The 23,626-nt window shown below is 41.2% G+C and overlaps 2 protein-coding genes across 4 annotated transcripts in view; one reads left to right on the forward strand and one right to left on the reverse strand.

Annotated features, from left to right (window-relative positions):
- LOC147019407 (uncharacterized) overlaps positions 1-23,626 on the forward strand; it is a 520,827-nt gene that overhangs the window by 153,759 nt on the left and 343,442 nt on the right. The window lies entirely within an intron of this gene.
- The window catches only part of MIB1 (MIB E3 ubiquitin protein ligase 1), a 231,431-nt gene that overhangs the window by 148,605 nt on the left and 59,200 nt on the right, over positions 1-23,626 (reverse strand). For both annotated transcript variants that reach the window (XM_085893862.1, XM_085893861.1), the window contains exons 6-8: positions 20,235-20,439; positions 17,822-18,011; positions 12,401-12,545 (exon numbers count right to left, since the gene is read on the reverse strand). In XM_085893862.1, coding sequence (XP_085749988.1) covers positions 12,401-12,545; positions 17,822-18,011; positions 20,235-20,439 — 540 coding nt within the window. The remainder of the gene's footprint in view (positions 1-12,400; positions 12,546-17,821; positions 18,012-20,234; positions 20,440-23,626) is intronic.

The following is a 23,626-nucleotide window of genomic DNA, read 5'->3' on the forward strand; positions in this document are numbered from 1 at the left end:
GTGGTAAGGTATTGTTTATAACAAGTCTTTAGGGTCAATGGTAAGGTATTGTTTATAACAAGTCTTTAGGGTCAGTGGTAAAGTATTGTTTATTTATAACAAGTCTTTAGGGTCAATGGTAAGGTATTGTTTATAACAAGTCTGTCGGGTCAGTGGTGAAGTATCGTTTATACCAAGTCTGTCGGGTCAGTGGTAAGGTATTGTTTATACAAAGTCTTTAGGGTCAATGGTAAAGTATTGTTTATACCAAGTCTTTAGGGTCAATGGTAAGGTATTGTTTATAACAAGTCTGTCGGGTCAGTGGTAAAGTATTGTTTATACCAAGTCTTTAGGGTCAATGGTAAAGTATTGTTTATAAGAAGTCTGTATGGTCAGTGGTAAAGTATTGTTTATAACAAGTCTGTATGGTCAGTGGTAAGGTATTGTTTATAACAAGTCTGTCAGGTCAGTGGTGAAGTATTGTTTATAACAAGTCTGTATGGTCAGTGGTAAGGTATTGTTTATAACAAGTCTGTATGGTCAGTGGTAAGGTATTGTTTATAACAAGTCTGTCAGGTCAGTGGTGAAGTATTGTTTATACCAAGTCTGTCGGGTCAGTGGTGAAGTATTGTTTATACCAAGTCCTTAGGGTCAGTGGTAAAGTATTGTTTATTTATAACAAGTCTTTAGGGTCAATGGTAAGGTATTGTTTATAACAAGTCTGTCGGGTCAGTGGTAAAGTATTGTTTATACCAAGTCTTTAGGGTCAATGGTAAAGTATTGTTTATAACAAGTCTGTATGGTCAGTGGTAAAGTATTGTTTATAACAAGTCTGTATGGTCAGTGGTAAGGTATTGTTTATAACAAGTCTGTCAGGTCAGTGGTGAAGTATTGTTTATACCAAGTCTGTCGGGTCAGTGGTAAGGTATTGTTTATACCAAGTCCTTAGGGTCAGTGGTAAAGTATTGTTTATTTATAACAAGTCTTTAGGGTCAATGGTAAGGTATTGTTTATACCAAGTCTGTCGGGTCAGTGGTAAGGTATTGTTTATACCAAGTCCTTAGGGTCAGTGGTAAAGTATTGTTTATTTATAACAAGTCTTTAGGGTCAATGGTAAGGTATTGTTTATAACAAGTCTGTCGGATCAGTGGTAAAGTATTATTTATAACAAGTCTGTCAGGTCAGTGGTAAAGTATTGTTTATAACAAGTCTGTCAGGTCAGTGGTAAAGTATTGTTTATACCAAGTCTTTAGGGTCAGTGGTAAAGTATTGTTTATTTATAACAAGTCTTTAGGGTCAATGGTAAGGTATTGTTTATAACAAGTCTGTCAGGTCAGTGGTGAAGTATTGTTTATACCAAGTCTGTCGGGTCAGTGGTAAGGTATTGTTTATACCAAGTCTTTAGGGTCAATGGTAAAGTATTGTTTATAACAAGTCTGTCGGGTCAGTGGTGAAGTATTGTTTATACCAAGTCCTTAGGGTCAGTGGTAAAGTATTGTTTATTTATAACAAGTCTTTAGGGTCAATGGTAAGGTATTGTTTATAACAAGTCTGTCGGGTCAGTGGTAAAGTATTGTTTATACCAAGTCTTTAGGGTCAATGGTAAAGTATTGTTTATAACAAGTCTTTAGGGTCAATGGTAAGGTATTGTTTATCACAAGTCTGTCGGGTCAGTGGTGAAGTATTGTTTATACCAAGTCCTTAGGGTCAGTGGTAAAGTATTGTTTATTTATAACAAGTCTTTAGGGTCAATGGTAAGGTATTGTTTATAACAAGTCTGTCGGGTCAGTGGTGAAGTATTGTTTATACCAAGTCCTTAGGGTCAGTGGTAAAGTATTGTTTATTTATAACAAGTCTTTAGGGTCAATGGTAAGGTATTGTTTATAACAAGTCTGTCGGGTCAGTGGTAAAGTATTGTTTATACCAAGTCTTTAGGGTCAGTGGTAAAGTATTGTTTATACCAAGTCTTTAGGGTCAATGGTAAAGTATTGTTTATAACAAGTCTTTAGGGTCAATGGTAAGGTATTGTTTATCACAAGTCTGTCGGGTCAGTGGTGAAGTATTGTTTATACCAAGTCCTTAGGGTCAGTGGTAAAGTATTGTTTATTTATAACAAGTCTTTAGGGTCAATGGTAAGGTATTGTTTATAACAAGTCTGTCGGGTCAGTGGTGAAGTATTGTTTATACCAAGTCTTTAGGGTCAATGGTACGGTATTGTTTATAACAAGTCTTTAGGGTCAATGATAAGGTATTGTTTATAACAAGTCTTTAGGGTCAATGGTAAGGTATTGTTTATAACAAGTCTTTAGGGTCAGTGGTAAGGTATTGTTTATAACAAGTCTGTCGGGTCAGTGGTGAAGTATTGTTTATAACAAGTCTTTAGGGTCAGTGGTGAAGTATTGTTTATAACAAGTCTTTAGGGTCAATGGTACGGTATTGTTTATAACAAGTCTTTAGGGTCAATGGTAAGGTATTGTTTATAACAAGTCTGTCGGGTCAGTGGTGAAGTATTGTTTATACCAAGTCTTTAGGGTCAATGGTACGGTATTGTTTATAACAAGTCTTTAGGGTCAATGATAAGGTATTGTTTATAACAAGTCTTTAGGGTCAATGGTAAGGTATTGTTTATAACAAGTCTTTAGGGTCAGTGGTAAGGTATTGTTTATAACAAGTCTGTCGGGTCAGTGGTGAAGTATTGTTTATAACAAGTCTTTAGGGTCAGTGGTGAAGTATTGTTTATAACAAGTCTTTAGGGTCAATGGTACGGTATTGTTTATAACAAGTCTTTAGGGTCAATGGTAAGGTATTGTTTATAACAAGTCTTTAGGGTCAATGGTAAGGTATTGTTTATAACAAGTCTTTAGGGTCAATGGTAAGGTATTGTTTATAACAAGTCTGTCGGGTCAGTGGTAAAGTATTGTTTATAACAAGTCTGTCGGGTCAGTGGTAAAGTATTGTTTATAACAAGTCTTTAGGGTCAGTGGTGAAGTATTGTTTATAACAAGTCTTTAGGGTCAATGGTACGGTATTGTTTATAACAAGTCTTTAGGGTCAATGGTAAGGTATTGTTTATAACAAGTCTGTCGGGTCAGTGGTGAAGTATTGTTTATACCAAGTCTTTAGGGTCAATGGTACGGTATTGTTTATAACAAGTCTTTAGGGTCAATGATAAGGTATTGTTTATAACAAGTCTTTAGGGTCAATGGTAAGGTATTGTTTATAACAAGTCTTTAGGGTCAGTGGTAAGGTATTGTTTATAACAAGTCTGTCGGGTCAGTGGTGAAGTATTGTTTATAACAAGTCTTTAGGGTCAGTGGTGAAGTATTGTTTATAACAAGTCTTTAGGGTCAATGGTACGGTATTGTTTATAACAAGTCTTTAGGGTCAATGGTAAGGTATTGTTTATAACAAGTCTTTAGGGTCAATGGTAAGGTATTGTTTATAACAAGTCTTTAGGGTCAATGGTAAGGTATTGTTTATAACAAGTCTGTCGGGTCAGTGGTAAAGTATTGTTTATAACAAGTCTGTCGGGTCAGTGGTAAAGTATTGTTTATAACAAGTCTGTCGGGTCAGTGGTAAGGTATTGTTTATAACAAGTCTGTCAGGTCAGTGGTAAAGTATTATTTATAACAAGTCTGTCGGGTCAGTGGTAAAGAATTATTTATTTATACCAAGTCTTTAGGGTCAGTGGTAAAGTATTGTTTATAACAAGTCTGTTGAGTCAGTGGTAAAGAATTGTTTTTTTATACCAAATCTTTAGGGTCAGTGGTAAGGTATTGTTTTTAACAAGTCTGTCGGGTCAGTGGTGAAGTATTGTTTATACCAAGTCTTTAGGGTCAATGGTACGGTATTGTTTATAACAAGTCTGTCGGGTCAGTGGTGAAGTATTGTTTATAACAAGTCTGTCGGGTCAGTGGTGAAGTATTGTTTATACCAAGTCCTTAGGGTCAGTGGTAAAGTATTGTTTATTTATAACAAGTCTTTAGGGTCAATGGTAAGGTATTGTTTTCACAAGTCTGTCGAGTCAGTGGTAAAGTATTGTTTATACCACGTCTTTAGGGTCAGTGGTAAAGTATTGTTTATTCCAAGTCTTTCGGGTCAGTGGTAAAGTATTGTTTATTCCAAGTCTTTCGGGTCAGTGGTAAAGTATTGTTTATTCCAAGTCTTTAGGGTCAGTGGTAACGTATTGTTTGTACCAAATCTGTAGAGTCAGTGGTGAGATATTGGTTGTACCAAGTCTGTAGGAGCTGTTGGACCAAGTTATCTCCATGCCAATTATGGATTCTGATGTATTGGACCAAGTTATCTCCATGCCAAATTTGGGGTATCGGTGTATTGGACCAAGGGACCGGCATGCCAAATTCAGAGAAGATTGGCTCAGAAATAAAGGAATGGTGTGCAATTGCAATTGGAAAGAAAGAAGAAAAGGAAAGAAATTATATGAAAATAAGTAGCCCTGTGGGGGACTGAACATTTCCCCAACAGCCAACAGATCGGGTGACCTCACTGTCCTAATGCAAACTAAACAACAACACAACAAAAACTAACCAACACAAGAAAAACTAAACAACAAAAAAACGAAACATAAGTAAAACAAAAAAAACAACAACCTAAAGAACTAAACAACACAAGAAAAACTAAACAACAACAAAAAAACAGGGGCAATACCCCTGGGAGCTCATCTGGTAGAATAATGATACTGAGGAGGAAGTCAACGTGGGACGGAATGAGCAAAATGTACCAATGAACCAATGTTATAAGTAGGGGAATTTTGTTGATTCTGGGACTATCCCATTTCCCCCATCGACTTTAATGTGAACTCAGGGAAAAACTATTTGACCCTGTCAATAAAAAGGAGTGAATTTTTTCTCACAAACAGATCTCCAACACCAACTTCTCCTTCTCTTCCCCCACCTCTTCCACTCATCCTGCACCAGCTTCTCTGCATTAAATTGTTTCAAGAGTCTCGACTATGCATCAAAAACTTTGTTTATTCAAACATCAAAAATTCAAACATTCAATTTATTCAAACATTCAAAAACATCAAAAACTTAAAAAAAAAAAAAAAAAATATTGTTTCTTTTTTTACATCAAAAACATCAAAAGCCCCTCAGCCCTGAAAACCCACCCTCCACCTCTTACCTCTTTGTAGCCCCATTTGAACAGAGATTCCTTCCCTTTACATCCCTACGTGGAGATAAACTCTGGAAGAGTATACAACAAAACAAAAACCTGTTTGCCCTCCCCCCTCCCTTCTTTGCGGTTTATGTGTTTTGTGAAAAATAACTCCTGAAGTACAATCCTTGACACTTGCTTGTGGAGTTGACAATCCCGCCAAAAAAGAAAAAGAGAAAAAGAAAAAAAAAACTTCTAAAGTCATGTCAGTCGAGTGATGCTGCGGAGTAGCAGCTGACACTGAATTAGGTAGTGGGGGGTTCTGTTTTTTCAGACTACAACTGAGCCGGTTTGCCAACTTAATGTTCATAGTTATCATCCCAGCTTCAACAGAGAGCTCTTGTTGAGAGATTCTGGGGCGTATCGCATTTTGGTTGGAAAACGTGTGGGTAAACCCGGAAGAAGTACCAGGCCTCCCCCCCCCCCCCCGCCTCCGAATACACCTATAGCACATGGAAGTTGGAAAAGTAACAGTACCACATGTCGTTCAACTTTCTTCTGGAAAGATCCATGCCCCTCCCGACACTCAATTTCTGTAAACCGTGGAGAAGGGTTCGACAAAACTCACGTATTTGCTGTGATGGTGATTTTTGAAGAAACGCCAACATACAGATAAGCCATGCTGTAATTAATTATTAATACTCAAAGCTATGTCACACCTTAATTAATCATTTCACATATTAATTATTTTCCTTTTTCATCGCAGCGTGTTTGAAAAGTCAAATTCTATCATGGAACAATTATGGCTTTGAATCAAAACATGATGTACATTTCGAGCTGAATCGAGTGAACTCAGAGATCAACAAAGTCGAGGTAAAGTTTCATTTTTAAAAAATATAATGCGATACAAACAGCTCTGTTGTATGAAGATTAAGTAATGCATATCCTTCTTTTCACAGCAAACCCTTGCCGAAAGTGACTGAAAATAATGTTCTTCGTGAAACTCGGAGTGAGTTCATAGATTTGCTTGAGGAGTTCATAGAGATAAACTGACGCGTTTTCACCATTCATGTCCGAGGTTTGGGCCCCCCTCAAAGAACTGCCATCTGACAGGTGTGACGTATTTAATTCAATTAGTAATATTCAAAACAAGCCGGTAGACGACATGGCTGCTCGCTCTAGATGGAAAGCTGGCCGACGCGACTAGCCGATATTCATGTACATGCTATCAATCAATTTAGCACAATAAATATGATTATCACAGCCCTCTTAGTTTGCGCCCAGAAACCCACCTTGTGAAATTTCAGGCATGTTTCCAAAGAGACTCTAACAAATGGCAGCCCTGGTAATTCCATTCATCTATTCGCTAAAGATTTTATTTTTTTATATGATGCTGTAAGACATTCTCCTTGGGCACAAAAAGCAGGTCCCTTGGAGGTCCAGTTTCGGAGGTATTGATTTTTTTGTACAGTCCACAATAAGTGTACGATGTACGATAAAGTATTTTAGCTGTTGCTAAGCAACGGAGGTGTGCATAGCAACCATTCATTTTTGTGTAAATGCTAGCCACATTGTACACATTTCACCCAAGTTTCATCAAAATCAGACTCTTTCTCTTAGAGATATTCGCAATTAACCGTTTCTGAAATGTTCGACATGTACTCGCCCAAAACCTATCTCCTCCTACAAATATTTTTGTTTGGGCTGCAAGTTGGCATGAAGGGAACGAGATAGATGCACACAGAACTCTAAGCTTCGATTTTTTTTTTGATTTTTTTTGATTTTTTGACCACTTTAAAGAACCATTGCTATACCGTTGCTTGGGCCCGGGGTCCCATATTTAAAAGCACACGATTCCCAGAAATATTGGTCCTACCTACCAAATTTCATTGGAATCGGTTGAGTGGTTTAGCCCCGAGGGTTGACCAAAGTTTCGCGGACAGACAGACAGATGGAAATGTCCAGAATAAGGGTGCTCTAAGAGCAGCCAACTATCATGTGGTGGGGGGCTATTAAATGATGAAGCCTGGTGTTGGCTTCGTGGTTAGGGTGGTGGTTTGGGATCCCAAGGTCCTGAATTCAAGCCCCGTTGGGCCGCTGAATTAAAATACACCAGGAGGTTGACTCAGCCTGTCATCCTTCCGAGGTCGGCAAAATGAGTACCAGTGTACTGGTAAGGGGGACACTGCATCAGCGGCATAGCCGCGTCCCAACCAATGATGCAACCAGCAGCCATAGGCTGCACTCGATAGAGATATTAAATGATGAATATTAATATTGCCATTAATAGTGATTTGGTAAGAATTCAGCTCGTAAATGCAACTTGTGTGTATTTCCAGCTCGAGGAACAGATTCAAAAAGGCTTCAGTTTGCCCTGTGGTTAAAGACTCCCTCCCACCCATCTCGACTAACTAACATCCCAGAGCGTATGACAGGTGAGGGCTTTGTATACAAGTATATCTATGCGTAATTAATTGGTTACACTTGTCGGTTTGCCATTGCACCTAAAATTAATTAAATACTTTTCCTTCCTCGCTTTGAAGAAAACAGCGTTAGAAGCGGATTGCTTTAAGGAACTTCCATTTACGCCAAAGTTTCACATAAATGAGTCGAGCATTTTTAACTGTACACCGAGCTCTTGTTTCAAGCTTGCCCTGAAGCAACGGACTCATTTTACTTGCCCTCCATCTTCCCAATATCCATATTCACCAACTCACTTGACTGCATTCCAGAGAATAATATCGAGAATAATATCGGACGACCACTAGAGGAGGGGAGATCAACTCAATGACGTATCAATTCTACAATATTTGAAGTTGCAAGTGTGGTCATAATTTACAAAATTAGATGCATTAGATACATTTATTTTAAAAAGTGAGTATATCTATCGAATAGATAGGAATGGTGAGATGCCATTCGTAAGTGGGAATACAGTACATTAAATTGCGTTGAAGTGATGGTTAGGACTTTTGTATGTTGCAGTAATGTGTGTTGATTCGGTGTGTGCAAGGATGTGGGTTGATTTTAATTACCATTTACTAAAATGGGAAAAATAAAAAATAAATAAAAAATAAATAAAATTGGGGAAAAGTGTGCGACCACCCTCATCCCACTCCTTTCCCTCCCCCACCTCTCCCCTTCTCCACCCCTCCCTGTGTGTGTGCATGTGGGGTGGGGGAGGGAAAGTGTGGGGGCACACTGGAGGGGTGGGGGAATAAATGGGGTGTGGCATGTGGGTGGAGACAACAAAGGGATGGAGTGAATTTTTTTGTTAGGGTTAGGTTTTTTTTTGTTGGTTTTTTTCAATTATTTAATTTGTTCAAATTATTTGATTTTATTTTTTGGATTATTGAATTTTTTCTTATTCATCATCTTTGCCTTTTGAATTTCTGTGAATAAAATTACCCCAAGATTTAGTCTCCCTTTAAATCATACAATTTATATTGTTGCGGAGCCGTGGTATCGGCCGCGAGGATGACCGCTAGATGGAGCAGCAGAGTCGGCTCCGCCGAACACCCGGAATCTAGATCGTACCTTTCCGGAGAACTCCGAAAGGTACGGGTCCCTCACAGGACCGTGAATCGTCAAGAAATCCACCACGTGGTACAGGGTTATTTGCCAATCTTCAAAATATCTAAAAAAACCACGTGGCGATCTAACGAGGATTCACACCCTCGACGGCACTCGTACGGAACGAGATGCGAGCATGCTCGAACTGTGTGTGACCCGAGCAGATGGCCACCGAGATCCGTCGGTCCAAATGTCCCCTTACGGCGCAAACAATGGCCTTGCTAATTCTCCAACACGTGCCGTGTTAAACCAATAAAAGAAACACAAAAACAAGCTGATACATTTAACAAATGGATTTATTTACAATAGGGTAAAGAGGGGAGCACGCAAGAATCAGAGTTGTCCGACGAAAGAGATGCACGTATGTACAGCAAGGCACTTAACAATTTATTACTTAAGGATGGGGCCCCAGGCAGGCACACACACACACACACACACACACACACACACACACACACACACACACACACACACACACACACACACACACACACACACACACACACACACACACGAAACGGTGGCCACAGCCTTTATTGAGGCCTCCAGCTCAGAAGGAAAGGTGAGCTGAAGACCAGAGCTTGCACTCGGACCTGTCCACCTCATGTGGTCTTCGAGCTGGCGGAGTGGCGGGACTCAGACCTCTCGCGTGTGAGGCGAACGCGACAACCACTCGTGTCAGGCGAACGCGATCTCCACTCGTGTCACCCATTTCTCTCTCCTTGTTCACCGACAGAGACACAGCACGCAACCCTTGTGGTTCTTTGGGAGGAAGGATCTCTTTAGCTCTTGTTCACCGACAGAGACGCGGCGTGCAACCGACGTGCGGTTCTTGTCGAGGAGGATTTCTCGAGCTCTCCCTGTAGTCCGATCGTGCCGCATCCTTATTCACCCTGTCTCGGGGGGGGGGGATGCCTCCGCCCTCCCCACTCTCCCTCACTGGACGGTTTTGGCGCGCAGAATCGCTCGTCGCCCTGTCACTGGCCAAAACGAGCAGAAAGTCCGTTCATTGGCCCAGGGACGTGGTGACGTCAAGCGAACCGCCTTTCTCACCGTCGCGGGGTCTGATTGGCTGAGCGGCGGCCACCCCACCCGTCGCACGCTGATTGGTCGAGGGCCGCCACGAGGCTCCTCCTTGAACTCCGCCCACCATGGCGTCGGCGTGAGGAAGCGAGGTGAAGGTGAGGGTGATGCTGGTGTTGTTGTAGTTTTGAGGATTTAAAAATAAAAGAAAACCCTGACTATCAAAGTAACTCACAGCGCTTGTACATTTAATTACCCATTAGACACTGGATGGGGACCCTAACTAAAAACACATACTTACTAATATAACTGAGCTATAGGACTATATAACTGAGCTATAACAGCTCTACCGAGTGCCCTTCAAGTTTTAATTATGCAATTAATCAATAAATCAATCAATTATTGTACACCGCTCCCTCCAAGTTCCGTCAAAATGTGCTGCACGGTGGCATCAACGGGCACCTAAAGCGCCCCTGCAATGTTGCGCACTGGAGGATTTGTTATTTATTTATTTGGCATGGGGGCGCTGTACTTCGAATGTACATCTACTTGTTCCACATTTATTTACACACCATAACCCACAACTTCCAAGTGAAAAACAAATTCCACAAATTTCAGAATATTGATTGAAAAAACAAAACTAGAATATCTTGGTTGGATAAGTGTTCACCACCTTGAGTTAATACTTGGTGGAAGCACCTCTGACAGCAATTACAGCTGCAAGTCTGTTGGGATAGGTCTCCATCAACTTTATTCACCTTGATTGGGAAATATTTTCCCATTCACGTTGAGTGGGGAACGTTGATGGACAGCAACCTTCAAGTCATGCCATGGATGTTCGCTTGGATTTTGGTCCGGGTGCTGAGTGGGCCACTCAAGGACATTTATCTTTTTGTTCCTTAGCCACTCTAGCCTTAGTAGCTTTAAGCCAACTGAACGGAATGCTGAAAATTTTGTGTAAATCAGATAAGCGATTGCAGAGAAAACAGAGAAGATTAGCATTACATGGACATACATACAGACAACCTGAAAACATCATGCCACTGGCGACTTCGTCAGCGGAGGCATAAAAACATTCATGTTTGGTGTTGGATATTGTGACGGATATGCCCCGGTTGCTCAAAGCTCGGATCAGCGCTATCCTGTGGATAAATTACTTATCCGGTGGATAAAATCTTTCCACAGGATAATTTCTGTTGCTCAAAGCCTGGATAACTTTATCCGCAGGATAAAGTGGTGATTTTCCGGATACTTTTATCTGATTTTCCTCTGGCCCGGATAACACCTTATCCACGGTTACTGAGGCATACGTAGATTTGTCAGATTCAAAAGGCGTGGCTCAAAGGCATGAAAGGCTTGGTTGCGATCGCCAACCACACCTAACTCTTCTCATCATTTATTAGGTGGTGGAAAATTTCCTCCTGATGACCTTTACATACTCTTGTCGCCCGACAGCATATTCCGTTCAGTTGGCCTAAAGTTTACCTTCCTCTTTCTAGCTTGACTGTTTTCTGCCATCATGATTGTTTTGCCAGGAGATGACAGTGCAACGCATTGTGGGATGCTACCCAACCCTTATCCACTCTTTGAACAACCGTAGTTTATCCGTCGGTTCGTAAACCATCGGATAACAATTTTAACTGCAGGATTGCTCTTATCCAGTGGTTAAATTATCCGAATTTTTGAGCAACCGAGGCCTGGCATAAGTGGTAAATGGGAATAAATTAGAATACCATATCGTGATGCTGGGTGGACTGTGCTTCCTTGCTGATGGACCTCTGGTAGCGTATACATGTTGCTGCATTTGAGCCTGGGGAGTAACTACTGAAATACATCTGGCCGGGTTCTTCTCGACATCTTTGTTCTTTGCTCCCTTCACATTATTTTTCTAACTTTTTTTTTTTCACAATTCTCTTTATTCATTCTAATTCTTGCTTTTCCTTCTCATTCACCTCTTTTATTCTGTATTCCTCTCTTTTGTTATCTATCACTCAGGAGAAGTGAATTCTTGTAGAAATATTTCTGTAAGGCTCACTTGGCTGCACCTGGATGGGTTTGAGGGTGGTGGAGTAGCGGTTGAAACCCCAATCCGATCCAGGTTCCTCCTGATGACTCCATCTTTCCTCTTTACTTCTCTGGGTTCTTTCTTGGTCTTCCATTTCATTAGCTCATAGTGCACATGAGCATAGGTGTGACAAAATCACTTTAATTGACGAGAGTGCGCACAATTAAAGAGTCATGAAAAGTAGATCCCCTGTGAGGGTTTGCTCAGCCACTTCTGAGAGGCTGATGTGCCACAGTTGTGCGTTTGAAACACCGATTCATGCACAAATTATCCAAGTGGACATGAAGACCTTCTGGGGCCCTACCTACCCGGCGGTCATATCGGCCTTGAGGATGTACGACTGCAACAATATTTTACAAGTAACAGCTTTTTGTTTGACTCAGGAAAGGTTGAATTTGGCTTCACATTCTCAGACCAAATTAGCCAAATTGCTGATATATATATATATATATATATATATATATATATATATATATATATATATATATATATATATATATATATATATATATATATATATATATATATATATATATATATATTTTTTTGTCCAGCTTTAACCCTGTAACAAGTTGTAACATGTAATGATGCAACAGTATTGTACAAATTCACAGATCAGAGAATCAGAAACAGTGTGACAAAGCTTACCTCCTGAGGGGTTGTTGTTTCCAGACACATCAGATGAGACTTTGGTGACCGCGCACGGATTGTATGTCCACGATGTTCCACAAACCTCCACCTTCAAGTCATTGTCATGGTAAATCTGTTGTACTCTACCAACTTTGCCCAAGGTCTGCCAAAGGAGACACAAGGTTACCAGTTAATGAGCAATTGTCAGATCATTCAGCAATTTCTAAGATTTACTCTCTCAGCACATCTGACGACTATTCCCAGCAACTCCAGGATGAACTTGCCTTCTTTCAGGAACCACCTCCTGGTTGAACTCCTAAAATCCAGGCTTTCCGCATACTTTTACTCTTTTGTTCCTCTTCTTCCCCCGTTTGTGGAACTGCCTTCCTGAGGATGTTCAATCCCACCCTTCCCTCCAGGGCTTCAAGTAAGCGGTGAGCAGTGCACCATCATTTTATGTCACCACTCCCCCCCCTAATCCTTAGTTACCACAATCTTTTCTACCCCATTAACCCAACTTAGCCCAATCTTCTAATGCTGATGGTCAGTTTCATGCTCTCCTCTATCTCCTGTTCATTCATCCTTGCTGTGTCCACCTGTGTTTGGACTGCTCCGCCGTCAGTTCTTTTCTTTTTCACCCTGTCACTTCACTCTTCCATTGACCATATATAGAGGGGAAAAAAAGTTTAATAAACCTCTGAAATGGCTGGAAATAAACATAAAAAGAGTGAAAAAGACACTGCAGAACCTGCCTGTCCCAACATTTTACATGAAGCAATAGTTAGGATGAAAGATTCCAAATTCATAGTTTATCGTCTCAGATTTGTGTTTAATATGCAATTCTGGAGGGAGAGCACACCTGGCTAAAGGAGGGAAATGGGCGATAAAACATGCAAACAAAATGGTCCTCTATCCATCTTGTCTGGACTTTGTAAAATCTCCTCAATAAGGTTTTAAACACCTGATCTTGTAAAGTTTACGAAAAAATTTACAATTATTTTAAAACCTTTATCTGAGAAAAAAGCTCATTTATAATGTGATCAAGGCAAATAAGTACAAATTAGGGGGTGGGGAGGAGTGAGGGGTATTGCTATCCCCAAACTGACTTCCTAAACTCGAACTCTGTGAGTTGCCCTTCCGAGCCAAGTCTGACTTGAGCCTGGGGTGTGTTCCATTACCAACTAGAAGGGCACTCAGTAGAGCACATACCTCTGCCACGAAATGTCTGATTCACGAGAACATATCGGGCGCAATAAACATATCGTTTTTAGCCCCATCTATCAATGGTGAAGAATCACTTTAAAAAATTAAATAAATATCATATCCGGATCCGGATTTGGGTCTTCACCAAAATTGAATCAATTCGTCCTTGTCACACACCCAATCTGCGCACAGAATTCCATCCGGATCCATGCACAACTTTTTGATATATCCTGCGCACAAACAAACAGACAGACAGAAAGCGATGAAAACATAACCTCCTTCACCTTCGGTGGCAGAGGTAATAAGTTTGTAGAGTGTTCACGAAGTGGCTTAAGCACTCAAGCAAGCACTCCGATGAAACGGTTGATAAAGAAGGGCTGGCTTTGGCAAGCGATAGCAAGCTTATCGGTAATGGAACACACTGCTGATTTGGCTGTCAACTCAGAGACAAACGCGATTTTCCTGTCACATGACATTAAGTCAATGCAGTATTTTACAAAGGTGTGCGGTAGAAATGTGCGTTATTATATGAATCAGATGTGCTGATAGAATCTCGATTTGGATTCTTGCATCTTGACGATGCAACAAGTCATGGAATTGGGGTGGCTGGTTCATGGTTTCAGCACTCACAGGCTCATCGCTGGACTTGGTATTCCAACACAGGTGGTAAAGGAGATTGACCATGTGTTCTCTGATAGTCACTGGAGGATGATCCAGAACTGCAGGGTCTACCGGAGTTCTCGTTCTCGTTCTCGTTCTCGTTCTCGTTCTCGTTCTCGTTCTCGTTCTCGTTCTCGTTCTCGTTCTCGTTCTCTCTCTCTCTCTCTCTCTCTCTCTCTCTCTCTCTCTCTCTCTCTCTCTCTCTCTGTCTGTCTCTCTCGCTCTCTCTCTCTCTCTCTCTCTCTCTCTCTCTCTCTCTCTCTCTCTCTCTCTCTCTCTCTCTCTCTGAGATTCGGAAACCGGATAGTGGCGAGCTCATGGCAGGTGGTTACACCTACTATTGGTCTGGTCCAGTGGGTCGCAACCCAAACAACAAGAAGAACAATTTTTTTCAAATTTGGTCAAAAACGCAATGTCTAAAAAGCCGCGATGCACATAAACTCTATTTCAATGACTGAATAACAGGAGAAGGACACACACACATTGATTTGTAATGAAATACGTGTTTCGTGAGTTGGTATCAATGAAAGGGGCAATGAAATTTTCTTCAGTACATCGAGTCAGCTTACCCATATTTACCTCCGCCACCGAGGGTGGAAGGAGATGTTTTCACCCCTGTGTGTCTGTTTGTTTGTTTGTTTGTTTGTTTTTTGTGTGCAGGATATCTCAAAAAGTTGTGGACAGGTTCGGTATATGACAATGACAAACTGATTAAATTTTGGTGAAGATCCGGATCCAGCTACTGGAATTTTTAAGCGATTCTTCACCATTGAGAGATGGGGCCAAAAAGGATATATATTTAATATATATAAATCTATGTGATGATTTGAAAATTTCTTGGGCCAGATATGTTCTCCTGGATCAGGCATTGCGTGGCGGATGTATGATCTCCACCGAGCGCCCTTCTCGTTTCGTGTGATTTCGCCTGTGGAGTTTCTTTGGAGAGAGTCGTTCGATGTTTGGACAGTGTGCTGTCGTTTTCATTTTCAAGCAAGACTTCAAACTCTCCTTGTTCGATTGGTTTCTCAGTGTGCTTTTGATGAAATTCACACTTGAAAACACTTTCTCGCACAGGTAAGTCAATCTGAAGATGGACAGAATGCCAAATGCATATCTCTTCGTGTTACTGTAGGTTTCCGGTCAAGAATTGCAAACTTCAAACACGATTTGGTAGTCGTTCATTGCAGGGCGTAGCTATCTTTTTACAAGGGGGGTTTGAATGGTAAACTGAGGCTGCGAAACAGGCTGAAGTAATAATATTTCCGACAAGATGGCAAAACTAACCGCGAAATGGAGAGCAGGCAGTGCACGGAGCACAATGTGTAAAAGTCTTGCTCGCAGAATTCGCCGTAATTGGATGTATTTTCCTGTTCATCACTGCCAAAGTTTTCAGTATTATTTTATCCTTTCATGACACTCACAAACATTTCTCTGAAAAATAATTTATAACGAGAAAAGGGGGATTTTATCGATCACGCTTGGGAGCCACACAGAAGTCCTTAAAGAGCCGCAAGTTGCCAACCCCCGGTCTGGTCGCTCTGATGGTTACCATGCCCAAGGAGTTGCTGTAGCTGTGTCCAATAAGCTGACCCCAATGATAATTGAGGTAACACCGGTCAACGAGCGTATTATGAGATTAAGGATTCGTCACTCCTTGGGTGTCATTTCACTGGTCTCTGTTTATGCTCCGACTGAGGTCAGTGATCTCACCGTGAAGGATGCATTCTACGCCACGCTCGAGTCTGTGGTTGATCAGTGCCCCAGACGAGATACACTTCTAGTCTTGGGGGATTTCAATGCATCGACTGGAACTGATAGGGATGGTTATGAGACATGTGTTGGTCCCCGTGCGTCTGGAACTGTAGAACAGAATAGCACTAAGTTCCTTGACTTTGCAACAAGTCATGGATTTAGGGTCGCTGGTTCATGGTTTCAGCACTCGCAGGCTCTTCGCTGGACTTGGTATTCCAACACTGGTGGTAAAGGAGATTGACCGTGTGCTCTCTGATGGTCGCTGGAGGATGATCCAGAACTGGAGGGTCTACCGGAGTGCTCGCTTCCTCAATACTGACCATCGGCTTGTTGTGACAACTCTGAAGTTGCAGCTTAAATCCAGGAGAATGGTACCATCCCTGCCTCAGCTGGATTTTGGCAAGCTCAAGGATGAGATGAGAGCTGAGGAGTTTACGAACAGGCTGAGAGGTGATTTCAGGGGTCTAGGTGCTTTGGGGATTTCTGAAGAGTTGTGGAGTGCCTTCAAGACCACCATCCTTGATGTTGCCAGTGGATGTCTTGGAATTCAACAAAGGACGAAGAAGAATTTTCTCTCTCAAGGGGCACTGGATACCATTGACCAGAGTCGCAGGGCCAGGCTGAATGGCAGAGCTGAGCTGTTCAGCGAGTTGAGGCGTAAAACTGCACATGCGTTGAGGTTGGACAAAGAGGCCTATGTGCGAGGAATCTGTGATGGGTGGAGTAGAGAATCACCTGTGGTCAAGTGGTTCTCATCCTGCTTACAGGGGAATTTGCACATTGCGTTCCTCCAAGCCAATCCCTCGGTGCACTGCAGTGAGAGCGGAGGGTGGTAGGCTCTTGACAAAGGAGTCCGAAGTGAAGGCCCGCTGGGCCGGTTACTTTGAGCGGCTGTACCAGGCTGACCTACCAGCTGTTGAGGTGGATGTCAGTGGTGTTACTATCCCTACTGCTGATCCTCCAATCAACTGTAGAGCTTGGTTTTAACAAAAAACAAGTGAAATCCTTCAATACAGCGCGTGTGGTGAAGCAAATGAGTACACTAATGTTAAAATATGCAATTTATGCTTTTTTCAGTTGAAAACAATTAAAAAGCGTACTTAATATTTCAAATGTAAAAATCTTGTTATTATTGTGATAAGCACCTTTATATATCAGAGAAGGAATGAAATCGTTCGATACAGCGTGGCAGGGAGCCGCAAAAAAATGATAGCAAAAGAAAAACTTAGCTTTCAGCATTCGGCGATCGGCGCGAAATGCGATGGTGAGCGGAAATGACGTCTTTCGTTCGTTCGTACATGAGAGGGCGCGTTTCTTCGTTTTTTTCTGTCAAGCAATAAATTAAATGGTTTTCACATATATAACACATTAGTTTCACAAATTTCCATTGAAATACTCGGGTATTTCCGTCGAGGTTACGCACTGCATCTACCGGACGGCCGTCATTGGCTGTCTTGAGGCACGTGGGGGGGGGGGGGATGGGGGGACACCGGAGACGTGGTAGACGCCGGGGACATTTCAAACTCGGTGCAATTGTATACAGTGCACGCGCTGTAAAAATCAATGAAATAGCACCAAGACTTTTGAAATACCATGAACTTTGTCACAATGTTTGTATTTCTTTCTCATCTCCTCACATCAGCTGCAACATTCAATCATGAAATGTGCCCTTATGACTTGTTCCTTGACCAAGTATAGCATGTTTATGATTCAGGTCAGTTTTGCAAAGCAGGTGCATGTTCAGGCAATTCTCCAGATCACAAAGTGTTCCAAGACTATCAATAAGACAGTATATGAGAAGAATGAAACTACATATGAAAGTACCGGTAGCATAGCCTCAGCCCATTCTCCATGGCCGCGTTGCAGCAGCTTGATCCTCTCCATGTCACTGCAGACCTGTACAAGGTCGCCGGTCCGAAACTGCGTTGCCATGGTATCACCTTCAGCTAAACTGGGATCATCGTTGCCTCGAATGAGGTTGACCTTTGTTAGCACAGCAGGGTTGAATGTCCAGCTATAAAAACAACATCACATATGAGTCTCACTCCAGAATGTAATCGTCAAAAAAATACAAAACAAGAGACATATGCATGGACAAGACTAGAACAGCAATCAAAGAGCATACCTCTGCTTTAATGAACAGTTTACGTTTCGTATCCCACCGATAGGCCAGATCTGAATCCGGATCTTAACCAAAATCAAATCAGCTTGTTCTTGTCATATACCCAACTCATCCACCAAGTTTTGCCATAACCTGTCCCCAACGTTTTTAAAGATTGTACTTTATATCATTTTTGGCCCCATCTATCAATGGTGAAGAATCGCTTTCATATATATATATATATATATATATATATATATATATATATATATATATATATATATATATATATATATATATATATATATATATATGTATATATCTGACCTTGGATCCTCACCAAGAATTAAGCAATTTGTCCTCGTCACAAACCCAACATGTCCACAGAGTTTTGGCCGAATACGTCCATAACCTTTTCAGATACCGTGCTATTTATCGTTTTCAGCCCCATCTCTCAATAATGAAGAATCACTTTAAAAATTATAGTATCCAGATCCGGATCCCGATCTTCACCAAAATCTAATCATTTCGTCCATGTCACACACCCAACCTGCCCACCAAATTTTGCCCGTATCCGTCCATAACTTTTTGAAATATCCTGCTGACCAGGCGTAGTGCCATGGCCTATAATCCGGCGACTCTGAGGCTGGGGTTGGAGGATTGCTTGAGGATGGGAGCTCTGTGTTGTGCTGCGCTAATAGATGGTACAAAGCAGCCTTGCCGATACAGCGGCACCCAACCCTGATTGTCAGGTCAAGCCAGATCAGATCTGTGACTTGCTACAAGTGTCATGTAAAACCCATACTAACCTGTTCATGGTCGAGTGTTGGCAACTAAACCAGCTTCCCACACCAGGTCCCCCTAGTGGGGAGGGTGAATGGACATGGACACCCAGCAGGATTAAATACAAAACCTGCCAAAGGGCGGAGGAGCTCCTTGTGAGCAAACAGCTATCCATATCTGATGCCAACTGTGTCTGCGGACGTCTGCCTGCAATTGGTTACTTTCCCGAGGGGGTTGGTGGCAGGACTTGCATTCTGGCCACCACAAAACACTTCACTCTATAAAACACACTGTTGTGTGTGTTGGGGTGGTGCTGAGGTGTCGTCCACTAGATGGTGGTCTCTTCGGGTTAACCCGAGGCAGTGCCTTTGGGTACGTGCCTGGACTATCCTAATCCGAAGAGATGGGGATGGGCCAGGCATCTGCCTGGGGGTTCGCCCGGCAGATGCTCCTGGAGTACCGGCGGAAAGTGGATGCAGCGACGCGCTGTCGAATGCTCTCAATGTATGTATGTACGTATGTACGTATGTACGTATGTATGTATGTATGTAGACAGACAGACAAACAAGACACACGTCATGCTTAGCATGACACTTGCAAAATCTACCCCCCCCCCGAAAAAAAAAAGTTGCCATGGATACATCAAATTGTCCATTTCACGAAGATGAAAACTGACGATCTTCATCAAAGCTCAGGTCGATCAAATGAAAATAAATTATTTTTCATCTTAAAATTGATTTTAAAAAGTTGACCTCGAGTTGACCTTTGACCTTTTCACCTTAAAAACAATTGAATAACCATTTAAATGATGCAATTATTATTCAAATTTGATGTCAGATAATTTTAGAAATCCCAACCTCAAATTGACCTTTGACCTTTTGACCTAAAAAATAGCTGGTTCCACGATTCAACGAGGCATGATGCAAATACTGTTTAATTTTCAAGTCGATCAGATTAAAATGACGATTTTAGAAATTTCACCTCAAAATGACATTTGACCTCAAAATCAATGTGCTTCTCAGTTGTGACGACCTCTACAACTTGGTAAAATTTCATGATGATCGGTTTAGAATTGTGACCTGTAGGTGATTGACAGACAGACAGACAGACAGAGAGACAGACAGAATAACAAAGTCGACCGACCAATATACTTGCAAATGTTTGATTTTACAAGTAACAAACACACGGGGTGAAAACAGAACCTCCGTCCACCTTCGGTGTCAGAGGGAAAAGACCGCATCAGGAACTTCAAATTCTTAACACAATCATGACAATGGGAGTGCAAGGTTCAATATAACTGCACAGTTTGCCCTATGCAGCCCCCAAAGGAAATGAGGTCAAAGCAGCACAAACCGATTGCTGCTGGGATAGCGCACAACGATGTCGTGGTCCTCATCAATACCACATACGGTGCCTGTGGTAGTGAGAGTTTCAAACATGCCATCTGTCCAGCCCCCATGGCCGTGTTGCAGTGACTGGACAATCTCCAGCTCCAGGTCAATATTTACCGAGTCATCCACCTGCAGCCCACCAGGGCTTCTGCTTCCATTCTGCTCACCTACAACACACAGCAGAGGATGGACAAAAAAAATAAATTATTAAAGAGCCTTTTTAAACTTTACTTCAACCTCATGGGCTCTCAGCTCGAATCACTCACTAACCCAATTTGTGAGGGGTATTCCATTAAATTTTTAAAACAAGGGGGGGGTGACTCATGAACAACACTTTTATCCTATGTCAGAGTCAACCTTTATTCTATTTCCTAGAAGGAGACATAAAGTGTTTAGTCCTGTGTCCTTGGTGTCTCACTTTTTGAAGAATAATTTTTTCCATTATTTATGTTTAAAATATTAAATTATTTCCCCAATTTAAAATTACTTCATTTTCAAATTTTTTTGCTTCCAATTTTCAAATAATTTTTACCCCGTGGGGTCTTCCACCCCATGGGGTCGAAACGCCGCTCGCATTCTCTCTTTTCTTGTGTACAGTTCATTTGAACGTCCATTTCTCCATTATTCGTGAACAGAATTCGATGAACATTGACAGGCATATACATGACACATCTGCGCTGGCATTAACTGAGCCCAAAGTGCGATTGCGGCCGTTCGGGCCGAGGAATGGCTATTTTGGCCCATTTTCTTAAAATTGATATTTCTCGGTTACGAGTGGACAGAACCGAACCAAACTTGAAAGATATATTCAAGAGACCATTCCCCAAGCATTAACTGAGCCCAAAGTGCGATTGCGGCCGTTCGGGCCGAGGAATGGCTATTTTGGCCCATTTTCTTAAAATTGATATTTCTCGGTTACGAGTGGACAGAACCGAACCAAACTTGAAAGATATATTCAAGAGACCATTCCCCAAGCATTAACTGAGCCCAAAGTGCGATTGCGGCCCTTCGGGCTGAGGAACGGCCCTTTCGGTCCATTTTCTTAAAATTGTTATTTCTCGGTTGTTCGTACACGGAACTGAACCAAACTTGACAGGTAAATTTCTCGAGACCATTCTAGAGACCAGAGAGGTGGGAGAGAGAGGAGAAAGAGTGAGGAAATGGAAAGGGAAAGAGCGAGGAGGGAGGGGAACGAGAAGGCTGGCGGTGCGAGGAGGGGTGAGGGAGTGGAAGGCAGCATGTGAAGAGGGGAAGGCAGCATGAGGGGAGGGTAAGGGAAGGCAGCGTGAGTGGAGGGGAAGGGAAGGCAGCGTGAGTGGAGGGGAAGGGAAGGCAGCATACCGGGGCATTACCGGAGCGAAATTGCTATCATTCCTCGATTGAAAAAGCGAACTTGTTGCAGACTTTGGTTTCTTTGAATCGGCATTCTCAACTGTCACGAATAGGTGCTCTCTCTGGTGTTTGGTTTTCAAATGTTTCAGCATATTGGACGTATGACAGTTTCTTGCAGTTTCCATATTTCCACGGATCCCTGCCATTATACTGTCAAAGGACATTCCTGGCAAACTCCCTAAATATTCTATACTATTGGAAACTAATTCCGTTAAAACAGCTCGGTGGAACATTATCTGCTCGTACCTATAAAAATGTTATTGGTTATCTGGTTATTTGCTTGTACCTATATCAATGTTATTGGTTATCTGGTTATCTGGCTATCTGGCTAGTACCTATATAAATGTTATTGGTTATCTGGTTAGTACCTATATCAATGTTATTGGTTACCTGGTTATTTGCTTATACCTATATCAATGCTATTGGTTATCTGGTTATCTACTAGTACCAGTATAAATGTTATTGGTTATCTGGTTAGTACCTATATAAATGTTATTGGTTATCTGCTAGTACCTATATAAATGTTATTGGTTATCTGGATATCTGGCTAGTACCTATATAAATGTTATTGGTTATCTGGTTATCTACTAGTACCAATATAAATGTTATTGGTTATCTGGATATCTGGCTAGTACCTATATAAATGTTATTGGTTACCTGGTTATTTGCTTGTACCTATATCAATGTTATTGGTTATCTGGTTATCTGGATAGTACCTATATAAATGTTTTTGGTTGTCTGGTTATCTGGCTAGTACCGATGTAAATGTTATTGGATATCTGGTTATCTGGCTAGTACCTATATAAATGTTATTGCTTATCTGGATATCTGGCTAGTACCTATATAAATGTTATTGGTTACCTGGTTATTTGCTTGTACCTATATCAATGTTATTGGTTATCTGGTTATCTGGCTAGTACCTATATAAATGTTTTTGGTTGTCTGGTTATCTGGCTAGTACCGATGTAAATGTTATTGGATATCTGGTTATCTGGCTAGTACCTATATAAATGTTATTGGTTATCTGGATATCTGGCTAGTACCTATATAAATGTTATTGGTTACCTGGTTATTTGCTTGTACATATATCAATGTTATTGGTTATCTGGTTATCTGGCTAGTACCTATATAAATGTTTTTGGTTGTCTGGTTATCTGGCTAGTACCGATGTAAATGTTATTGGATATCTGGTTATCTGGCTAGTACCTATATAAATGTTATTGCTTATCTGGATATCTGGCTAGTACCTATATAAATGTTATTGGTTATCTGGATATCTGGCTCGTACCTATATAAATGTTATTGGTTATCTGGTTATCTGCTTGTACCTATATCAATGTTATTGGTTATCTGGTTATCTGGTTCATACCTATATCAATGTTATTGGTTTTCTGGTTATCTACTAGTACCTATATAAATGTTATTGGTTATCTGGTTATCTGACTCGTACCTATATAAATGTTATTGGTTATCTGGTTATCTGACTCGTACCTATATAAATGTTATTGGTTTTCTGGTTATCTACTAGTACCTATATAAATGTTATTGGTTATCTGGTTTTCTGGCTAGTACCTATATACATTTTATTTGTTATCTGGATATCTGGCGAGTACCTATATAAATGTTATTGGTTATCTGGATATCTGGCAAGTACCTATATCAATGTTATTGGTTTTCTGGTTATCTACTAGTACCTATATAAATGCTATTGGTTATCTGGTTATCTGGCTCGTACCTATATAAATGTTATTGGTTATCTGGATATCTGGCTAGTACCTATATAAATGCAAGTTGTGCAATTGTGTTTTACTGAGTAAATGGCATAACCACAGCATGTGTAATGCTGAATGATACCTCATTTTACAAACTATTGGGTCCAAACAGAGAGCAAACCATATCCGGGACATGCATATGTGCACGAAGTTGGCGTAATTAATCGTTCCAGATTTGTCTGTGCTGCCG

Source organism: Eptatretus burgeri, chromosome 9 (genome assembly GCF_056783735.1).
Source record: "Eptatretus burgeri isolate ZD-2024b chromosome 9, Ebu_testis_v1, whole genome shotgun sequence".
Classification (NCBI taxonomy): domain Eukaryota; kingdom Metazoa; phylum Chordata; class Myxini; order Myxiniformes; family Myxinidae; genus Eptatretus; species Eptatretus burgeri.